The sequence below is a fragment of the Canis aureus genome, chromosome 3 (genome assembly GCF_053574225.1).
Source record: "Canis aureus isolate CA01 chromosome 3, VMU_Caureus_v.1.0, whole genome shotgun sequence".
Lineage (NCBI taxonomy): Eukaryota > Metazoa > Chordata > Mammalia > Carnivora > Canidae > Canis > Canis aureus.
Genome location: NC_135613.1, coordinates 42,389,783 through 42,413,656, shown reverse-complemented (window position 1 = coordinate 42,413,656; position 23,874 = coordinate 42,389,783). Strand labels below are relative to the sequence as shown.

Here is a 23,874-nt window from a genome sequence, read left to right as displayed (position 1 = left end):
AGACCCGTGAATGGAAAGTCACTTTCAGATGCCTAGTGAATGAGCTGAATTACTGTATTAGAATCTGGGGGTGGAGGTGGAAGCTGGCCAAAGGATAGGCTATTGATCTATAACCAATCTAGATGTTATAGTCCTAACCTTAACAAACAAAACTTACCTAAATTCCTTTGTAAGAAATAATTCCCCTGTTTCATCTCTGTACACAAGTTGGGCCTCTTCAGTTATTGGTTTTCTTTCTTTCCTTAGCCTACAGCCAGTTGTGGAAGGAATTAACCAGTAAATTCCAGGTCCTAGTTCACCAGTCCAACCAAACACCTTTTCTCAAAAGAATTAAAAAACAACAACCACTATTAGTCTTAATGATTTTTTATCTTTCTTCTGAAACAGAAGTATTAGAAGCAATTTATCAATATTCACCAACTCTATTATGCTTCTATCAATTTTTTACAGGCTTCAAAATCTTTTTATTAAAGGTAGCCCTAGCATAAGACCATTAGATTAAAAAAAAAAAAAAAGACCATTAGATGTAGTTTGTAATATTTTTTATTTATTTTTTTATTTTATGATAGTCACAGAGAGAGAGAGAGAGTGAGAGAGAGAGAGAGAGGCAGAGACATAGGCAGAGGGAGAAGCAGGCTCCATGCACCGGGAGCCCAATGTGGGATTTGATCCCGGGTCTCCAGGATCGCGCCCTGGGCCAAAGGCAGGCGCCAAACCGCTGCGCCACCCAGGGATCCCTGTAGTTTGTAATATATTTTAAAAACAAATGCCTAATACTATAACAGGTAAGAAGTTATATAACTTCTAAATCTTCCCCAATAATCTTCAAAAACATGTGATACAAACGACTTCAACAGGTAGCAAAGAGAGAGATCTCAGAATAATTTTTGAGTTACAGTTCCCTAGTTTGATTCAAATATAAAAATATGAAAAAAACAAATATAAAAATATGACTTATAAATCAAATTTCAATAAGCAAAAGTAAAAATTAAATGTATTTCAAAGAGTTCTCTATTTGTATGAGCTAGCCATATGTTTAAGAGTCCAGTCATGTAGACAGAAGCACTGGAATCTAATTATTATGCAATATGGACTATAAAACTATAAAAGATGGTAGAATCCCAGATAAAACTGAACCTTATACAAAATTCTTTTCTATCACAGTATATTTATAATGAGAGCCAAGAATTTTGTATAAGGAACATTTTATTCTACTGTTTCATAAAAGAAAGCATAATGGCATCTCTCTGTGGACCTTCTAGGTGCATTCTGCAACCAAACAGCTTCCTATAAAACCTAGGGGTTACCTCTGTCAAATACATTAAATCTAAGCATCTTCTAATCATGTGTAATAGCCAAGTAAATAGCTATATTTGCCCTTCAGCACAGAATCACCCTACAAAATTTTATCTAATATTGTGTCCAAAAACTTTCAAAACACAGATGTATTTTAGATCATCCCAGTGACTCATACACAAAATAAAAGTTGCTTATGTGAATTCTGGGTTCAGCCCTATTTCTGTCTCCACAAGTTAGAGGAACCATAATCATCCTAAAGTAACCACATCCTATCTTGATACAAGATACAATCTAATAAAATCAGGGTCATTTCAAAGACTAAAAGATTGACCAAATCCCTCCTTGGGAAACCATAATCTTGTAAATTGGCCAGATGTAGACTGATATCCAGGAGTGAAAAGCAGTTCCTGCTGCTTCTTATGACATGTTATCCCAAGAACTTCCCTTATCTCCACATATAACCTTGAATTGCCACTGTGGATGGCAAACAGAAAGCCTTCCATGGGCACAAAACTCTTCCTAAAGAAAATAATTGTGAAACTAAAACTGAAAATAAAATCCTTTGTAAATATGACATATTACAGAAAAACAGAAGCCAATATAGTAAAAGGGTAAATAGAAATTCATTCAAAGTTTATTATAGGCTTGCTATGTACTAACATTTTTATACATGGAATATCATAAGAAAGTAATTTTATCCAAAACAAAATGGGAAAAGCTATTTGGACAATGCTTTATCTTGAACTTAACTTCGTAGTCAGTTCTGAAGAAGAGTTTCATCAAAACATTAACTTCTGTCATTTTATTTGTTTCTTGCCTATAACTATTCTCGTCTGTTAGCAAGCCTACAATAAAGACTTTTATATAACATTCCATCAGGGAAATGTTTATCTGTCATTGGACCTATATAAAGATTAAATATGATATTGCAGTAAGCCCTTGAATAGTATTATTCCTGTTGTTGTGTAGCAGATGTATTTTGTAGTCCTCATAAAATAAATAGCCACATTTATGTATCTGCCTCACATATTTGGTCTCTGAGTAAATATATAATTAGAAAAGATCAGAACAACCCCACAGGCAATATATAAAATCATTTAAAAGCATTCTTTCAGATCAATCTGTTTTTGAACCCTATAATATGAGTCAAGCCTGAGGATAGTAATCTTGAAGTTTTTCTTTTTTGCAGTAGTAGTATAAGTAAGACAAACATCTAAAGCAACTTTTCCAAAGTCTTGAATTGCTTGTATTTAGGAAAAAAATCCACTGGCATTGATCATTTTTACTGCATTAAAAAAAAAAAAAAAGAAAAAAAAAAAGACACATGTGAGGCATCTGAGCATTTAGAGAAGAAAGTAAAATGTCACACAACTTGTAAGTTATAAAGCCAAGACTACTAATCAATCCTCAGCTCTTAATCTCAGCAAACAAGAAGAAATCCATTACAATTAATAAGGCACATATAATATGCATAGTGCTTAAGTACTATATATATCCTAATTGGAGGAAAGATAAAAAATTAAAAACAAATATAGAAAAACTACTGTGTCCCCAAACTTGAGATATTATATTTTTAAATTAAACATTAGGAAATAAACATGTATACTTCTCTATTTCGTAGTTCAGTAAAACACATGAGTTGTAGGGTTGCTTGATTCTCATTTTCCTTAAGAATATACAAGGTAGTATCAACTGATAACCAAGGGGATGGTTTTCCTATTTAAAAAAAAAAAAAATCTTAAAATAAGCAATTACTACTTACTCTGTCCCCTATCTAAAAAAGAAGTTAGTAGTTTCTTTCCCCTTTAGATTTCTTTTTAAGAAATACACAACCCATTTTCATATAGAAACATCATAGCATTTGTAACTATATACGGTGACCTTGCTAGAAATATTCTATTTACTTTCTAAGAATCATAACTTTCTTAAATTTATCAGAAAGCTGAGGTTGCAAGGCAACCAGTAGCCAGAAATTCAAGGAAAAACAAACCCTTTCAGAGAGCTGAGATCCAAACACTAGCTTACCTGTGAAGAGGCACTCATAGAAAAGATGTTAGACCCCATCTATGTGCTCACAACTCCATAATTTATGTCTCCAGCTAGAATCTTTTCTCTGAACTTTACACCCATATAATCAACTGCCTATTTGACATTTCCACTTGAATATCTATATCTAAAACTGACCTTCCCCAACCCCTTAAAAAAAACTCTCCATCTATACTCCTCTCTCAGGCTCAGTAAATAGTAACTCATCCTTCCAGTTGCCACGCTTCTAGTCAAGCGAAAAATCTTGAAATTATCTTTAACTTTTTTCTTCTCTCACACATCATAGCCAATCTTCAGAAAATCCTATGGTTTACCCTTCAAAATATATCCAGGTCTACCTCTTATTACTTCTACATTCCTGGTTCAAAACATCATCAGTACCATCCTAGCAGTCTGCAATAGCATCATAGCTGGCCTCCTTGCTTTCTCTTAGGTATTCTTCAATCTATTTCTAATATAGCAACCTGACTGCTTTTTTTTTTTTAAGATTTTATTTATTTATTCATGAGAGACAGGGGAGGGGGCAGAGACACAGGCAGAGGGAGAAGCAGGCTCCATGCAGGGAGCCCGACGTGGGACTCAATCCCAGGTCTCCAGGATCAGGCCCTGGGCTGAAGGCGGCACCAAACCGCTGAGCCACTGGGGCTGCCCAACCTGACTGCTCTTATCAAAATATGTCAATTATGTCCTGTCTTTACTAAAAATCCTCTGATGGAGTTGAGAGTTGGAATAATGTGGCTCCCAATATAACAACAAGAAAAAGTACATGAACTAGAAAATCATATTTTTTTGAACTCATCAGAGCTGAGGTCTCAGGGCAACCAAGGATCCTGAAAACCAAGAAAAGACACCTTTGCAAGAAGAGAGGAGATGCAAGCATTGGTTTATCTCTGGTACAGCACAGAAGACAAGATGTCATGCACCATACAAGTAGAAGAAGAAGAGAGAGCAGAAAAAATACTTGAAGAAATAAAGGTAGAAAATTTTCAAAAAATAATGAAAGACAAGAAGCCAAAAAATCCAAGCAGAGTAAATACAAATGAACCTCACAATAACAGCATTAACAAGAAAAACGCAAGCACCTAGACATATATTCAAACAGTTATATTAAAGATAAAAGAGAAAATCATGAGGGCAGCCATGGGGAAAATCCTCCTATGCTTCCTCATTTCTCTCAGAAGCCTAAGTCTTCATTATGGCAAAAACAAACAAACAAACAAACAAAATCAGCTCTACCTAATTTTGTCCTGGTTCCTCCCTGTCCTCCTCTTCTACTTCATTCCTTCATTCTCCTACCTTATTCTAGCCATCCTAATCACCTTGCTGTTCTAACTCTCTCTCTCTCTCTCCAGGCACACTGTCACCTCAGAGCCTCTGACGGAGTATTCCCTCTGTGTGGAATGCACTGCCACTTCTACTCTTCACCTCTCCTTTCCACCAGCCCTACATCCATAAGGCTTATTTCCTTGCCTTCTGTGGAAGACAGCAGAAATGGCTGCCTTCTCTGTAATCACAGCCCACTGCAATTTGACTTTGCAGCTCCTCCAACAAGAGATGAAGTCTATTTCTCTATCTTATAAATCTGAACTTGCTTTGTTACTTGCTGTGAACAACAGAATATAGCAAAAATAATGTGCCAGTTCTGAGCCCAAGGCTCAGGAAGCCCTAAGTGCTCTTGCTTTTTCTTCCCTTTTTTTTCTTTTTAAGATTTTATTTATTTATTCATGAGAGACACAGAGAGGGAGGCAGAGACATAGGAAAAGGAAGGAGAAGCAGGCTCCATGCAGAGTGCCTGATGCAGGACTCCATCCCGAAACTCTGGGATCACACCCTGAGCCAAAGGCTTCTTCCTCTGTTTCCTCTGCTTCTTCCTCTGCCTATGTCTCTGCCTTCTCTCTGTGTCTCTCCTGAATAAAATAAAATCTTAAAAACAAAATTGTTTGTATTTCATATTGCTCCAAATTATGTTTCTACATAACTTCTCTTAAACATATTAATTTAAAAAACTGACAAATGGAAAAGCTAAAAATTAATTAGTAAATAAAAAGTTCATTCTGTGTCATGAAGAAACCAGGGTACACTTTGTTCTTGTTTTTAAATTATTTAAAATAGGGGATCCCTGGGTGGCTCAGCGGTTTCGTGCCTGCCTTTGGCCCAGGGCGCGATCCTGGAGTCCCGGGATCGAGTCCCACGTTGGGCTTCCGGCATGGGGCCTGCTTCTCCCTCTGCCTGTGTCTCTGCCTCTCTCTCTCTCTCTATCATAAATAAATAAAAATAAATTAAAAAAATAATAAAGCCACTAACTTTAATAAATAAATGATTTAAAATAAAACATGCTTTAAATATACATGAAAAGAACTTAAATACTTTGTAAAATATAATAACACAGTCAAAGTATAAACTAAAGCTTTCTTTCTTGAAATGTATGTAACCAGGATGCATGGGTGGCTCAGTGGTTAAGCGTCCACCTTTGGCTCAGGGCATGGCCCCAGAGTCCTTGGATCGAGTCCCCACATCAGGCTCCTGGTGAAAAGCCTGCTTCTCCCTCTGCCTCTCTGTCTCTCATGAATAAATGAATAAAATCTTAAAAAAAAAAAACCCTAAAAACACAAATTTATTCTAAAAAAAAAAAAAAAAGAAATATATGTAACCATGTTTCTTAGGTACATTTTCTTCAGTAAGGCTACCAAATACTTACATAAGTATTTTCAAAGGGAACATGAATTGATATTTTTAAAAGTACATGAAAAATTTAAACTTGCCTTCAACTTGACTCAGGTTTAATGGTTTAATTGTTAGATAAACCATGGATCTCTGAACTATTTGCATCCTATATTGATGACTAATGATTTCACCATCTTCTTCTAAGAAAAAGCAACCTTTTGATTGTACACACGGCCATTCCTGAAATGAAGGAAAAAAATTTTTTCAAACATTTATTAAATGTTTCCAGCATGCAGAGTAATAAAGAGAAACCTGAGGAGGATATAAAAGAAATGTCAAATAGAGCCACTGACTTCCAGGAATTTGTGACATCATTAAGAGGTTAAAAACAACAACACACCCAATAGGCATAACACAATTCAATTATAATTGACAGTTCTATATGGTTAGAACAAGAAAATAATTACATGTGCAAAATAATAACTCTAATTCCTAAAATAATGCCTGGTACATTGTAGGTACTCAATGGTATCTGACTGATGGGATGGTGGGGTGGCCATCAATGTAAACTGAGAGGGCAATCTATGAACTGTATCTTGAAGGATTAGTGGACTTTAGATAGTGAAAAGCTAAGAAAAAACATATGGAAAGAAAAAAGAAAAATAAGGTTCATGAGAGTGGAAGAAATACTGAAACAAAGTAATAAATAAAAATGCTGCCACAGGGGCACCAGATGGCTTAGTCCATTGAGTGTCGACTCTTGGTTTTGGCTCAGGGCATGATTTCATGGGTCTTGGGATCAAGGACCCGCCCCACCTCCCACCCTGATCAGGCTCTGCGTTCAGTGGGAAGTCAGCTTGTGGATTTGCACCTGCCCCTGCCACCACTCACATGCTCTCTCTCTCAAATAAATAAGTATTTAAAAAAAATACTGCTACCATAATTAGGGCAGGATTAGTGCTTGGAACATACTAAAGATGACTAAGGACCACTGAAACTGATGTCAAAAGGAAAAGTGATGACTTTGTATTTAAAAGTTAACGTATATGACAACCAAAATAACTGTTTCAAGTCCAGGTAACTAAAAGAACACTGAATAAGTTTTACAGCTATAGTGAAATGCTGATAAACATTAGTTTAGAGAAAAGTTTTTCTGTATGATTTATTCTGCCATTTCTGACTAGCCAAATCCCTTCTGATCGAAACTAATAGCTCTATAAGCGATCTATTAACTAAAAAGATATAAAAAATATAAAGAGATATAAAAATAAAAAATAAAACTCAAAGATGATGCCATATGTAGAAAGTAAAAAATTGGGGCAGCCCGGGTGGCTCAGCAGTTTAGCACCGCCTTTGGCCCAGGGTGTGATCCTGGGGACCTGGGATCGAGTCCCACATCGGGCTCCCTGCATGGAGCCTGCTTCTCCCTCTGTGTCTCTGCCTCGCTCTCTCTGTATGTGTCTCTCATGAATAAATAAATAAAATCTTAAAAAAAAAAAAAGTAAAAAATTCTCCACTGAAGGTATGAGGAATTTTGCCATTGCCATATGTATAAAAATGGTCTTTAATTTATTAGGCTTGTTTACCTATAATGTAAAATATACCTCTGTTCTACTCCTAATGACTTTCAAACATATTTATAAGGTTTTGAAGTGACTTTAAAAAAATTATTTTGAGGGCAGCACCAGTGGCGCAGCGGTTTAGCACCGCCTGCAGCCCAGGGCATGATCCTGGAGACCCGGGATCGAGTCCCACGTCGGGCTCTCCTGCATGGAGCCCGCTTCTCTCTCTGCCTCTCTCCCTCTCTCTGAATGAATAAATAAATAAATATATAAATCTTTAAAAAAATTATTTTGAAAAATTATCTGGAAGGATATTTAGATAAGGCCAAGATTTCACTAATATTAAGAAAGCTACTGAAAAGGTATGCATTAGATGTGAATAATAAAATAAAAAAATACCAGTAATCCCTAGTAGAATTATCTACTACGGCACTAAAAAGGTGAGAACAAACATAATTACATTAAGATTTCTTTTTTTTTTAATGTGTCAAGATTTTATTTATTCGAGAGAGAGAGCAAGCATGAATAAGGGGAGGGACAGAGGGAGAAGCAGACTCCCTGCTCACTGAGCAAGGAGCCCAATGCAGGGCTTGATCCTAGGACCCTGAGATCAAGACCTGAGTGGAAGGCAGATGCTTAACTGTCTGAGTCACCCAAATGCCCCGAGACTGACTTCTTACTAACTTCTTTTAAAGGCTAAATTATCCTAACATGTATTTATGCATCATTTTGTTCTTGTACAAATGGTAATTAATTTCATATTTAATATTATTTTCATAGTACCAATATACACTTAAAATTAGAAAATTTAAAAATAGGGGAAAAATCTCCATAATTCTATCATCCTAGTTTGATTTCCATGTAATCCATCCTAATACTGGCTTTACATAAAAACCTATTATTTACATTCTAATTAACCTTTTTTATATTATGTCTTTTCCATTTAATGTCATATCCAAAATATTTTGCTATTAAAAAATAAGAACAAGTTGGGAGGACTTATATATCCTGATTTCAAAACTTACTTCAAAGCTACAGTAATCAAAACAGTGTAATACTGGCATAAAGACAAATATATAGACTAATGGTATAAAAAGGCCAGAAAAAAATTCTCACATATATGGTCAGGTAATTTTCAACAAGGATGCTAAGACCAGGGGCATCTGGGTAGCTCAGTCAGTTAAGCCTCCGACTCTAAGTTTTGGCTCAGGTCATGGCCTTATGACCATGAGAGCTGGCCCAGTGCCAGGTTTTGTGCTTTGCTCAGAGTCTGCTTGTCATTTTCCCTTCCTTTCTAAATCCCTACATCCCTATTCCTGCTCACATGCAGGATCTGTTTCTAAAATAAATAAACAAACAATTTTTTTTTTAAAGGATCCTAAGACCATTCAATAGGAGAAAGGACAATCTGGTCAACAAATGAGGCTGGGAAACCTGGATATACAAGTGCAAAATAATTAATTTGGACTCTTACCTTATACCGTATACAAAAATTGATATAAAATGGATCAAAAACCTAAATATAAGTACTAAAACTAAAAAACTCTAAGAAGGAAAGAGTAGAAAAGCTTCATGATATTGGATTTGGCAATGATTTCTTAGAGATGACACCAAAAACACAGGCTAGAAAAAAATACAAACTGGACTTCATCAAAATTAAAAACCTTTGTGCATCAAAGGACACTATCAACACAGTGAAAAAGCAGCCCACAGAATGGGAGAACATATTGGCAGTCATATATCTGAAAATGAATTAATATCCAGGATATATTAAAAACTTACAACTCAACAACAAAAACCAAAAAGCCCAATTAAAAAATAGTCTTAAGACTTGAGTAGACATTATTCCAAAGAACATACCAGATGGCCAATAAGCACATGAAAAGATGCTCAATATCGCATCATTAAGGAAATGCAAATCAGAACCACAATGAGCTACTACTTCCTACCCAATAGGATGGCTATTAAAAAAAAAAAAAAAGCCAAAAACACAGAAAATAACAAGTGCTGACAAGGATGTGGAGAAATTGGAACTCTTGTACATTGCTGGTAAGAATGTGAAATGTGAAGTCACTGTGGAAAAGTTTGTCAGTTTCCCCCAAAATTAAACACAGAATTATTATATGATCCAGCAATTCCATTTCTGGATATATATTGAAAAAAGAGACTCAAACAGATATTTGTACACCCATCTTCATTGCAGCATTATTCACAACAGCCAAATGGGAAGAATCCAAATGTCTACTGTTGGATGAATGGATAAACAAAATGTAGAATATACATACAAATGTAATATTATTCAGCCTTAAAAGGGAATAAAATTCTAACATATGCTCCACATAGATAAACACTGTAGACACTCTAAGTGAAGTGAATTTTTTCAACTTAACTGGTTCTATAATTACTCATTGAGTTGGTATACCATTACTTATTTCTAAAATATTAGATATTTAGGTCATTTCTAATTTCTCTCAGTATAAATAATAATAAAATGAAGACTACTGGGCAGCCCAGTTGCTCAGAGGTTTAGCACCGCCTTTGGCCCAGGGTGTGATCCTGGAATCCCGGGATCAAGTCCCACATCTGGCTCCCTGAATGGAGCCTGCTTCTCCCTCTGCCTGTGGCTCTGCCTCTCTCTCTCCCTGTGTCTCTCATGAATAAATAAAATATTTTTTTAAAAAATGAAGACTACTTTGTCCAAATGCTTTTCCTTTCATGAATAGTATCCTTCAAAAGAACTCCTAGGCCAAAAGTATACACACTTTTAAGGCTAATGAAACTGATCCAATTTTATAATACTATCAACAATGTACAATGTAACAATTTTGTCACTACCATAACTTGGTCGGTAGTATTATCATTTAAAAAACTGGGTGACGGGGAGCACCTGGGTATCTCCGTGGGTTGAGCATCCAATTCTTGATTTCAGCTCAGGTCATGATATCAGGGTCCTGGGATGAAGCCCTGCACCAGGCTGTCCGCTAAGCAGAGAGTGCTCTGGAGATCCGCTCTTTCTGTCTCCTTCTACCCCTCCCCCAGCTTGTGCTCTCTCATTGTCTCTCAAATAAATTAATTAATTAATTAAAAAAAATTTTAGTAGTGGTAGGGAATTTAGTAGTGGTAGGGAATGATTTCTTAAGTATGGGTATATAAAATATTCATTATAGTATTCCACATATTTTTGTATATGGTATTGCATCACTTTACATTAATGCAGTTAAGAATGACATAACAATTAAAATGGTAGTGAAACAACTTTGCATTAATTTGAATTTCTCTGATTACTAGCAAGATTGAACTTTTACCCATGTGTTTATTGTTTTTGTCTCGTTTTGTGTGAACTGCCTACTCATTCTCTTATTTTCTTAGCTCTATCACAGACTCAGTAGTTTTGTTACATATTTTAATAAATTCTTTTGATTGTTTTAGATGATGACTACCCTTTGTAAGCTTTGATATATGTATTTTCTCTTATTTTAGTTTTGGTTACTTTTAAACTTATGTAAGTTTTTGATTTTTATATTCTTCTTTGGAGATTTCTTCTTAAACTGAATTTTAAGAAATTACCATTATTGCTGAACTATTACTCAAGCTTTCAGTCAGTCATTAATCACAAGCACTGTCACACCTTTGGGGTATAAAAAGATATGTGTACTTTTAATTCTGAGAAATTAAAATGTGACCTTAAATTATTGAAATTCATCTTCGTAAGTATATTGCCTATGACAGAAACGAGTCATTATATATGATATTTCAACAACATCCCTATGAGGCAATAAGGGGTAGATATAAATTAGTCATTTTAATAAACAGAGAAATTAAGGTACCCAGAGGTTATAAAGAATCTGAATTTTACAAGAAGTTTGTAGAAATATTAGGTCAACAAGTCTAAGACTTTTGGATCAATGCTTCTAGGATTAGATCATGTTTCCAAAACAAAATATACTCTAGATACTAAATCCTAAATTTTATAACTCAATGAGGCTCAAATAGGGGCTTGAGCCAGAAGTTCAAATTCAAATATTAATGATGAGTAAGAGTGTATACAGATTTTCACGTAGCCTTCCTGTGAATTTATTAAGGACTAACAACAGATGCTGACATTACCTCAAAGCCAATTGACTGTAATATAATCAACACAATCCTAGATGCTTACAATTGTTACAGAGAAGAAAGGGAAAGATATACTCACATAATATTTAGACAAGTTACCATTTGAGATAGTTTGAATTAAGATTCTGACATCAAATGGAAAACATGTTTTCCTTTCAAATGAATTTTGACTATAGCATTATCAAATGGAGTTTCATCTCAAATATTTTATAAATATGTTTTTTATCATCACCCATCTGGAATGGTAAGGGATATTAGTTTAGAATTATAAAATATTTAAAGTAGATGAAGTATAAAAAGCAATCCAGTCCAGGGCAGCCCCGGTGGCGCAGCAGTTTAGCGCCGCCTGCAGCCCGAAGTGTGATCCTGGAGATCCAGGATCGAGTCCCAGGTCAGGTTCTCTGTATGGAGCCTGCTTCTCCCTCTGCCTGTGTCTCTGCCTCTCTCTCTCCTCAATCTCTCTCTCTCTCTGCATCTCAATAAATAAATAAAATCTTAAAAAAAAAAAAAAAAAAAAAGCAATCCAGTCCAGACTTCTCTTTTGATGGAAGTCTGAAAAATAAAGGAATTTACTTGACAAAATTCTTCTTGATTGCAGAACCAGAGCTGGATCTAGATCTCATTACTTTCTCTCCAAACTACCAGCTATATTTAAAATTCTGTTCTTTTTCACACTTAAATATTGGTCACGATTTTTCAAAAACTAGTATGTAAAGAAAGTTCATGTTAAAAAGAAAGCTCAGGTTTATAAAACTACTATAATAAAATATAAGAAAACATTATCATTTGGAATTACCCACATATTGAAATGTTAAGATAAACATAATTATCTGGGTTCCTTATTGAAAAATGCAGATTCTTTAGTAGCTGGAAAATCTGTATTTAATCATGGGTGTATTAGCCCTCTCTCCCACGGTTAAAAAAGTGTTTAAAAAACAACAGGCGTACCTCAGAGATATATTGCAGGTTTGGCTCCAGACCACTGCAATAAAATGAATACCACAATAAAGCAAGTCAAACAAATTTTTTGTTTTCCCAGTGCATATAAAAGCCATGTTTACACTATACTATAGTTTAAGCATGCAATAGCATTATGTCTAAAAAAAAATGTATATACCTTAATTAAAAGATACTTTATTGCTAAAAAATACTGATCATTTAAACTTTCAGTAACTCATAATCACTGATCAGAGATAACCATAACAAATATAATAATAATGAAAGTTTTATTATACTTTTAAGAATACTGCAAGAATTATCAAAATGTGATACAGAGACACAAAGTGAGCAAATACTGTTGAAAGAAAAAATGGTACTAACAGACTTGCTTGATACAGGGTTGCCATAAACCTTCAATTAAAAAAAAAATGCAGGGACTGGCTCAGTCAGAGGTACATGCAACTCTAGATCTAGGGGGTCATGAATCTGAGCCCCATGTTGGATGTAGAGCTTACTTAAATGAATGAATAAAACCTTTTAAAAATGCAAAATCTGTGGAGTGCAATAAAGTGAAATGTAATAAAATGAGGCATGCCTGTAATGCATTTTTCCTGGTACACTGATAGTGAACATAATAATTTCTGACATTTGAGAAACTCAAATGTAAGAATTTTTCCATGTGCGTATTATACTTCTTGGGGGCAGTGCCATGGGCTGGCAGGAGATGGCTTTACATGGGGAGTGGGTTTAAGCATTATTATTGGAGGTCTTTCCTAAATTCCAGTTTTAGAAAAAGTACAGAAAGGAAATTTTTAAGTTTCCTTGGAAAGACAGCCAATCTAGATACTACAATACATGGTTAACAAGGCTGTAAAAAGGGATGCCTGGGTGGCTCAGCGGTTAAGCATCTGCCTTCAGCCCAGGGTGTGCTCCTGGAGATCTGGGACTGAGTCTCATGTTGGGCTCCCTGCTTCTCTTTCTGCCTATGTCTCTGCCTCTCTCATAAATAAATAAATAAATAAATAAATAAATATATTTTTAAAAGATTTTATTTATTTATTCATGATAGATGTAGAGAAAGAGAGAGAGAGAGATAGATAGAGGGGGGCTCCATGAGACACAGGCAGAGGGAGAAGCAGGCTCCATGCTGGGAGCCCGACGTGGGGCTCGATCCCGGGACTCCAGGAGCACGCCTTGGGCCAAAGGCAGGCGCTAAACCACTGAGCCACCCAGGGATCCCCTAAATAAAATCTTAAAAAAAAAAAAAAAGGAAGCTGTAAAAAGGTGGAACAACAGCTATTATAAAATAGAAAAAAGACAAATGCCACATTATTTATATCAAGCTTCAATGTAACAATCAGATTATTCTAATACTGAATAATGACAGTACTAGAATTTGTAGCTCTCCTGCATAAAAGGAAGCAAATTCTTAAGATCTGCCAGAGTTATTAAAAACCCAATGTTTATTCAATCTAAATTTCTTTAAAACAAATAGACTTTTAATCACACAAAGCTTTTCCTCTAGAACTTAGACTAAAATGTTATAACTTAAAAGAAAAAAGTACTGATAAAGTGGCTGGCTCATTCAAATAAATCAATTTGAAAGGATTATAGATTAAGTTGACAGTTTGAGTATTATGAGAAAAATGGAAGGAGGCTGAGTTTTTAAAAAAATATTAGAATGACAAGAGTAAGAAATTTTACGTGTGATACAGTTTTTTTTAAAACAGTATAAAGCAGAAATAAAATAGTAGCTTGTAATTCTTACACAGGGCATAAGGTGGTGCTATATTCTACCAATTCAGGTAAATATATAAAAGGAAAAAGAACTATTAACTCATTTGTTATATACAAATTTTATTTATTTTAAATCACAATGTATAAGGAAATGCTGAAAAGCACAAATTAAAAATAGTTGAGTTGAAAATGCTACCTATCAAAAAACTTAAATGTATCATCAGTAAAGTTACATTTTTCTTGGAAAGCTGTAGAGAATGTAATTTGTTTTGACATACAATTCTATATTATTATTAAAGTTTTAGGTGAGGTAAAATTATTAAGCTGTAGATCTAGCATAGACTTAGAGGAATTTATATGTATTGCCATCTAATTGACAAGCTGAATTGATCATCATTTTGAAAATATGAGAAACTTTTATAACAAAATTAGAGACTTCACAAAAATTCAGACAATATTTAAACTATTTGTATTGTTATACACATAGACATACATAAAACAAATGTTATACAACATATTATACACAACATATGCATATGTTATAGAACATTTGTGTTTTATACTCTATCAACACATACTTAAAACACATTCTAGGAGCCTGCATGTAGGAAGTATTGCATCTCTGGAGTTTATTTATTTATTTATTTATTTATTTTTTTTTTTTATTTTTTTTGCATCTCTGGAGTTTAACTCATGGTTTGGGTTTTCTCTAACTCTAGTTTTTTCTAGAATTAGAGAAAATTCTAGTCTATTTTCTCTATTCTTCTCTCAAAGAAAAACTCCTGACATTCCTTGCACATTATAAAACCTAAGCAGACAGAATTCAGGATTAGAAAAATAGTGATGAAGTACCTATACGTGATCTATAGAAAAGCTCTTGTAATACACATTCTTCACTAATTGTGTGAATTTGTAGTTTAAAGTCTGGTTTATGCATATCCCATTTCAACAATTTTCTAAGTTCTGAAAAGAACTTCCTCTGTCCTAATCCCATAATTCTCTACTCCACATGAAATTGAGGTACTCAAACTTGTTTAAAATAAAGTATTTGAACATAATTAACAGTTCTACTAGTAATTTACTCTATCAAGCTCAATTAAAATAAATCACACGCTAAGTGTAATAAGTCAGTCAGAAAAAAGACAATTATACACTTTCATGCATGTGGAATTTAAGAAACAAAAGAGGATCATAAAGGAAGGGAGGGAAAAATACAAGATGAAATCAAAGAGGGAGACAAACTATAAGAGACTCTTAATCATAGGAAACAAACTTGAGATTACTGCAGGGGAGAGGGTAGAGGTATAGGGTAACCAGGTGATGGATATTAAGGAAGGCAGGAGATGTAATAAGCACTGGGTGTTATATAAAGACTGATGGGGGGAGCCTAGGTGGCTCAGTCCATTAAGCATCTGCCTTATGCTCAGGTCATGATCCCAGAGTCCTGGGATCCAGGCCTGCATCAGGCTCCCTGCTCTTGCTGGGAGCTTGCTCCTCCTTCTTCTGCCTGCAGCTAGCTCCCCCTGCTTGTGCTCTCTCTCCCTCTTTCTGTCAAATAAATAAATAAAATCTTTTAAAAATATTAAATTATAAAAATAAAATTTATGAAATTTATTTTAAAAATTCAAAGTAAAATGCAAACAACTGAATCATGCTAAATAACAGAATTTTTTTAATTTACAGATTAAAAAAAATCATTTCAGCTCATCTAAGAAATACCAGATAGTAAACAATAGCAGGCAGTATCATGATCAGAAATAGGATATAAAAAAAAAAAAAAAAAGAAATAGGATATAAAAAGTCAGGTAAATTATGTAAGTAATATGAAGATTATGAAGTATTTCCAAAATGCTAAATTTTATATGAAAGCCACAGAATTTAAAAGTAGACACTATGCCATCTTCTTTTAATCATTAAATTCTTCTAGTATCTTTTACTTAATTCCTACTTGTCATCAGCACCATTCCATGCTTCTTGAGTCTTAAATGCAAAATGTTGTCTTTTGTTACACAATCACTACGGCCTATAGACTAATTGTGGCATTGTCTGTGAGATCTGTCCCTTCTGTGGAGCCTGGGTGGCTCAGTCGGTTAAACCATTAAGCATCTACCTTCGGATCAGGTCCATGATCCCAAGGTACTGGGATCGAGCCCCAAGTCAGGCTCCCTCTCCCCCTGCCTGCCACTCCATCTGCTTGTGCTCTCTCTCTCTCTCAAATAAGTAAATAAAATCTTTAGGAAAAAAAAAAATCTGTCCCTTCCTTATTATGTTCAGCCTACTAACCTAGGCTGAGCTGGCATCACTTTATATCAGGATGTCTCTATCAGCTTTTCAGATAGTCTCTCTAAATTGAGGTCTCCATATACAACATATATAGTATAAGTTCTTTATATTTTCATCATATCATTACCATATAAATATCTACACTTATTTCTTAGTTCTCTAATAATATTAGTAACAATATTACTTATTAAAGTGATTATTACTATGTTCTTGGCACTGTGCTAAATGCTTAATACATGTGAGATGATTTAAATCTTTCAAAAACACACTAAGCATAATTATTCTCAATTTATAGATAAGGAAACTGAGACTCAGAAGGATTGTTGACTAACTTACCAAAGATCACACAGTTAATATACTATGTGACAAAGCTAAGATTTAACCAAAGCTCTTAATCAGCATCTAAGGTTAAAGCTCTTAATCAGCTTCTAAAACAGTGCTTGGCACAGTTACCAGTCAATAAATATTTGTTGAATAAATGAAATACTATGCTGGATTACCTTGGTATAATATTAAAAGTCAAGTAAATTTTTTATTTTTTAATATAATATACATGTTTTATACTAAGCAAAATAGCTGGCATATATTACCTTTTTAATAAATATTTGTTGAGTTGAACTACATTAAGAAATTGTATAGATCAAAAAAAGAAAGAAAGAAACTGTATTGGTAAGGGCCCAATTAACAGGAGCACGAAACAGAAAAAGCCTTATTACGATTTTAACATAATCCATATTAATATTTTTGTCTTTACACTGGGTAAAATTATTTGTTTATACTTTTGAATTAGGTAACCCACAATTATTTAACTAAGTTAATTTTATGAGCATTTAACTTAGTTGCAAAATACAGAAAGCTTTCATTGGTGGAAAATAATATTGTCAGAACACTAAATATTGTGTGTGAACATTTTGGACATGCACACGAAATTGCTTAGGGTGTAGAGATTCCTAAACAGTCTGAACAAAATTCCTTGGAGATAATGTTTTAAAATTTTAATATAGAACAAATGTCACTCTCTAGCAATTTAAAGATATAAGGGACTTCAGAGTTCAATAACAAATACAGAGTTGTTATTTGAAACAAAAATGTAGCCCTTGAGAACAATCAGTTCAGTTTTCTAACAGCAGTTACAGTATGTGGTCATAACCATTTTTCCCCCTTTTACAGAGGTCTCTAGGTACACATTTTTAATGTATCCTAGCAGTTTCCAGTTAATGTTTTATATTTCTGTAGCTATTATTTTCTGTTGAAAGAAAACTAGTAAAGGTTGAGTCTAAAAAGGGAAAACAAAGGAAGAAGATCAATATTAACACTCCACAAATATTGACTTAGCAAAGTGACTTTGTTGTCTTTCTCTCACAGGAATTGATATTGAATGAATGATTTATTTATAAGAAATACCTATGGAAAATATTTGTTAAACAAAACTTAAAAATTGCTTGGCAAAGTACATGATCAGATAATTCTTCAGGTTCAAAAATTAAAGGATCATCATTTTCAAACTAAAGACCTTTTAATAATATTCTTATTCATCATTTTTACTTTAGTATTATTAAAATAGACTTATAGGTAGAAATGCTGTAATCCAGAGAAATATCTCAAGAGAATTATTCACAAACTTTACTGGTTCTCTGTAGACACCAAATAGTTACTTATAAACTTAATGTCAAATTTTTTTTTAGAAAAAGTCTTACCTATTAATTTAAAATACTCTACCTTTGGGGAGCCTGGGTGGCTCAGTTGGTTAAGTGTCTGACTTCAGCTCAGGCAGGTCATGATCTCAGGGTCCTGGGATTCACCCCCAAGTCAGGTCTCCTTGCTCAGCAGGGAGAGTGCCAGTCCCTCTGCCCCTTCCCCTGTTCATGTATGCACTCTCTCAAATAAAAAAATTAAATCTTAAAAAAAATATGTGTGTGTGTGTGTATATATATATATATATATATATATACACACACACATATATATATATATATACATACATACATACATAAAATACAATACCTTTATTGAATCTGGCTCAGTTAACTTTGAGTTTCGGTTGCTATTAACATCCATGGTAATTGTACAGGAAACAGATGTTTTGAACTTTCTGGTTGCTGCCAGTAGAGAACTCCTAGTATCACCTGTAACAAGTAATAGTTATTTGGTCTCACATTATGAAAAGTTGTCAATACTAAGTCTGTTTCTAAACAGTGTAGCAAAAAACTACATGTGCATTAATTTCCTTCTTTTTGTTCTTCCTATTGAAATAAAGTTAGAAGTTTCATATTTATCAGACTTTAATGGTCCCTAATATATTGGCTACTAATAAGGTTCTATATTTCAACATGTCACTCTTACCCTAAAATTTTAGTTTTAACAAAATATAATAAGCATAGCCAGGTCAAGTTCCATAATAAAATTTTTACTTCAATAGATTTTTATAGCTGAGAGTCTAGAAATAGTAGCTAACAAAAGTTGGATTCTCATTTATCATTAAGATAGTAGAAAAATATCCCCAAATATGACTGTTCATTCTTGATCAAGAAATCCTTAGTGTCAAAAGTAAATACCTTTATTTGAGAATGTTTCCTGATCAGTTTTTCTTATGGTTCTAGGCGATGGTTTTGGTACTGGTGATGGGTCCCTTTCAGGGGATCCTTCAATGTGGCTTCCAAACTGTTGACGCCTCAGTTTACTATCAACCTCCAGTTTTTCCACAGTAGTTTTGAGACATTGCTCATTGGTTGTCATATATACTTTACAAAACTACAGGAAATAAAAAAGTAGTCCAGTGGGTGAAACATTCAATCATACATCTACGAAGAGGCAAATGCACATTAGTAGGCAAGGGATAGACTGATAGATGGCATATATTTCCTATTGAACTTGGTTACTCATTTTATTTTCTTGAATCAGATTGACCACCCTCAAGTGACCTAGTGAAATGCAGCCACGATTCAATGAGGAGGTCATACTCTGAGTGAAAATAAAATGTTACACAAAGAGAGGTGATTTATTATTTTTTTATAAGACATGTGTAGACTTGAGTTTTTTTCTAAATGATTTTTTATGATTCTTCCACCACAGAAAAGGTATATTCCTGAAGAGTCTCTATGTTTTAGTGTGTGTCTGCTGTGTGTGAGCACATGCATGTATTTTACCTTTATTATTTCAAATACAGTCATCCGATTACAATACTCTTCAGATTTAATTTCAGGTACAATTTCTACACAACATATTCAGTGTGTCACTGCCAATATTAAAAAGATGTGCCCCTTTAAAAATTCACAGGATGAGCACTGGGTGTTATTCTGTATGTTGGCAAATTAACACCAATAAAAAATAAATTTATTATTAAAAAAATAAAATAAATAAAATTGCAAAACACAAAAAAAAAAGAAAAAAAAAGAAAGTTTTGTTTTGTCTGAAAAAAATAAAAAAATAAAAATAAAAACTCTTCTCCTACACGGTATACAAATTTACATTAACATGAACTGACGTACCTTGATATAGTCAAATTTGCCATCAGCATTTACATCTGCCAAACTTATTATAGCATCTACTTCTTCTGGAGTCATCTTCTCACCTCTCTGAAAAAACAAAATTTATTTTAAAGCAACATGAATATCACTTTGTTACGTGGGGGAACAGGGAGAGTGGAAATTCATTTTAATCTTTTCTACAAGTCAGTTTGAATATATAGTTTCATTATAAATCTCAGAATGAGTATTATGTCAAACAAGAATGAAACCTATATAAAATAAAATCTCATGATTCTATTAAATTTTGTAAAAGTATAAACTTCAGTTTACTAAATTTCAACAATATATATCATATATCCAGTAATAATATTACCACTGAATTTAGGGTAATGATAATTTCTCACAGTTTATCAAGAATCAGAATGGATTCCCAATCCCATTTATACTTTGTTTCTCCTTTACATACATATATGAACCTATTCTTGAATTACAAAAAGTTCTGGGCAGCAAATAATTGCAAAGGAACACAATGGGATTGCAACATGGATTCAATTTTATACTTTATGTTTTATTTACAAAGCACCTTTCATCCAGAAGGATCCTTAAGTACTTTATAAACAACATGTATGTGATTCATTTCACCTGCCAATGAAATAGTTATTTTTAATGTGGCCTTGGTAGCTAAAGCTAGATTCCAAATAGTTTTACTAGCAATTTGCATATTATAAAACTGTTTCACAAATCTTACCTTTGTTAGAAGTTTATAAAGGTCAGTGTGTAAAATAGAGCCATTATCATTTACATCTAATTGCTTAAATGATTTTAGTAGTTCTGCTTTTGAAGTAGGTTTTTCTTTCCTTAAAATTATACAAAAATCATCAAAATTCAGTTTGGCAGTTTGAGGAGTCCAATATTTATTAATGGTTTTTTGGGATGGATTTCTTCCTGCATGCTGTAGAGCTGCCCAATAAAACAAGTATTATTTGTTATTGTAACATTGAAATTGGTATCTAAGTGTCTTTTTTCTTTAAATCATTATACATTACAATATAATACAGAAGTACATGCACACACCTTTGGGGTTGATAATCTACTGATATCAATGCATGCCTGACTTTCAAAAATGAAAAAAATACATATGTTACCAGATACAGATTCTTGATCTATTAATGCCAGAATTAAATACATTTTTTCTTATTCTGACAGTTGGTTCTCAACCTACATTAACTATAACATCTGATTTACTTTGTAAAAGTGCTTGGAAGAAAAAAAAAGATTAAAAACCACCATCTACTTAATTGTTTTGAATACCTAAGAATAACCACAAAAAGCATAAATTATTACCTTTCCTGGCCTAACAAATACCTTAATGAAATGAGGAAATCATTAATCTGAGAAAATTATTGCCAACAAGTCATGATATCTAAAATGTTCATTATTGCTAGATAGTAAGGTTTCAAGAATATTAATCATGTCACAAAAGTCAAATACATGCACAAAATTTATCTATGAGCAGTTATAGCCTTGCTAAAAATCAAGAATGTCAATATAGTTTGAGAGAAGGCTATTATGGAGATGCAATGGTTAAATTACTCTGGATTTTTAACCAGAATCTTTAAAAGTCTTATAACAAGTTATTCATGAGATATTCTTGTTTTAAAAGGCATGCCCTTATATACGTGAATGGCAACAAATTACGATGTGAGGAAAGCTATTTGTATGTCATACACACTAAAATATGATGGTTTTAAATAACTGTATTCTGTACAGTTTAAAAGAAGTAAATTGGTAGTTTGCACATAAACAAATCTGTACATATTAAGATATAACACCATCTAAAATGAATCAGTGATTACGTTTCCCAAGCACAGAGGAAGGAAGTAATAAAATTTTAAAGGTATAACTGTCCTGAACTATGCTACCAACTTCTATTATAAAACTTTATATTGGGCATTTCTAACTATCTTAGGTAAGATTTTACAAGATCTGGGCATTATCAACTAGCACTAAAAAAATGATAATCTGGATAGTCTACAATATAACGAATAAGGACTAATATATATAAAACAATTTTTAAAAATACCCTCAAGGAAATAGAAACTAGAGCAAGGTAATAAATACAGACATTTGTGAGTCCATTATATTGAACATTCATTGTGTATGAGAATACAGGGGTGTTTGTTTTTTTCAAGACTCAAACTTTTTGGTTCCTAAATTTTATAATCTAAACAGAAGTCCACACTTGAAGTATAAAATCTCTACCCAAGGTCATGATTTATGGTCAGTAACAGATTAGAAGTCCACAGACTAAGAGAAATGTTCCCATCCTCCAGATTATGACAGTACAGCATACCTAGACAATTTAAACTTTGGTTAGAGAAAAGGAAACAAGACAATCATTTAGAGCTAATAGAGCTAACAGAAATTACACCTAGAAAGCCTTTGTGGAAACTTCTAGCAATGGAGATAATATAAGTTCTTTTTATTTCCAAAGGTTTATTTTGGATGTAGACAAAAGCCCCGATTACCACACTGCCCTAGGAATGAACAAAAGGTAAGTATTTTGTCTAGCATAAAAATGGACAATTCCAGGGGGATCCCTGGGTGGCTCAGTGGTTTAACGCCTGCGTTCAGCCCAGGGTGTGATCCTGGAGTTCGGGATTGAGTCCCACATCAGGCTCCCTGCATGGAGCCTGCTTCTCCCTCTGCCTATGTCTCTGCCTCTCTCTCTCTGTGTCTGTCATGAATAAATAAATAAAATCTTAAAAAAAATGGACAATTCCATAATTCAGCTATTATGAGAATCAGGGAAAAGATACATGTGTTTTTAGGATCTCCAGCCAACCTCCATCCTTTAAAAGATAAGAATAGGGCAGCCCGGGTGGCTCAGCAGTTTAGCATCGCCTTCATCCCAGGGCCTGATCCTGGAGACCCAGGATTGAGTCCCACATCAGGCTCCCTGCATGGAGCATGCTTCTCCCTCTGCCTGTGTCTCTGCCTCTCTCTTTCTCTCTGTGTCTCTCATGAATAAATAAATAAAATCTTAAAAAATATATATATAATAAAAGGTAAAAATACAAGTACGGCCTAAATGAAGTCATGATTTGAAGTCAAAAGTCCATGTGAAAGAAAATACTGGGGTGCCTGACTGGCTCAGTGGGTGGAGCATGCAACTCTTGATCTGGGGGTCATGAGTTCGAGCCCATTAGGGCTGGAGATTACTCAAAAAAAAAAGGAAGAGAGAAAGAAAGAGAAAGGGAAGGAGAAAGAAAGAAAAGAAAGAAAAGAAAAGAAAAAAGAAAAGAAAAGAAAGAAGGAAGGAAGGAAGGAAGGAAGGAAGGAAGGAAGGAAGAAAGAAAGAAAGAAAGAAAGAAAGAAAGAAAGAAAGAAAGAAAGAAAGAGAAAGAAAGAGGTTAAGTGTTTGGCTCTTGGTTTCAGCTCACGTCATGATCTCATGGATCATGGGATCAAGCCCCATTTGGCTCCATACTCAGAGGGGAGTAGGCTTGAAGATTCTTTCCCTCTGCCCCTCCCCCTACTCATGCACTCTTTCTCTAAAACAAATAAATCTTTAGAAGAAAAAAAAAGAAAATGTTATTTTCTGTACAGCTTTGGGAAAATGGGTAACTCTTTCCCACAAGTGGCAGTCAGCATACACTTGATGCTATGTTCAATAACAAAAATGGGGTTTGGGGCACCCAGGTGGCTCAGTCAGTTAAGCATCCAAACCTCAATTTCGGCTCAGGTCATAATCTCAAGGTTGT

The 23,874-nt window shown here is 34.0% G+C and overlaps 1 protein-coding gene across 2 annotated transcripts in view; it reads right to left on the bottom strand.

The window, feature by feature from the left end:
- The window catches only part of EFCAB7 (EF-hand calcium binding domain 7), a 46,995-nt gene that overhangs the window by 18,700 nt on the left and 4,421 nt on the right, over positions 1-23,874 (bottom strand). The window contains exons 3-9 of one of the 2 annotated variants that reach the window (XM_077892084.1): positions 20,859-21,070; positions 20,132-20,218; positions 19,199-19,394; positions 18,648-18,769; positions 6,108-6,249; positions 2,906-3,015; positions 158-315 (exon numbers count right to left, since the gene is read on the bottom strand). In XM_077892084.1, coding sequence (XP_077748210.1) covers positions 158-315; positions 2,906-3,015; positions 6,108-6,249; positions 18,648-18,769; positions 19,199-19,394; positions 20,132-20,218; positions 20,859-21,070 — 1,027 coding nt within the window. The remainder of the gene's footprint in view (positions 1-157; positions 316-2,905; positions 3,016-6,107; positions 6,250-18,647; positions 18,770-19,198; positions 19,395-20,131; positions 20,219-20,858; positions 21,071-23,874) is intronic. The other variant, XM_077892085.1, reaches the window with a different exon arrangement.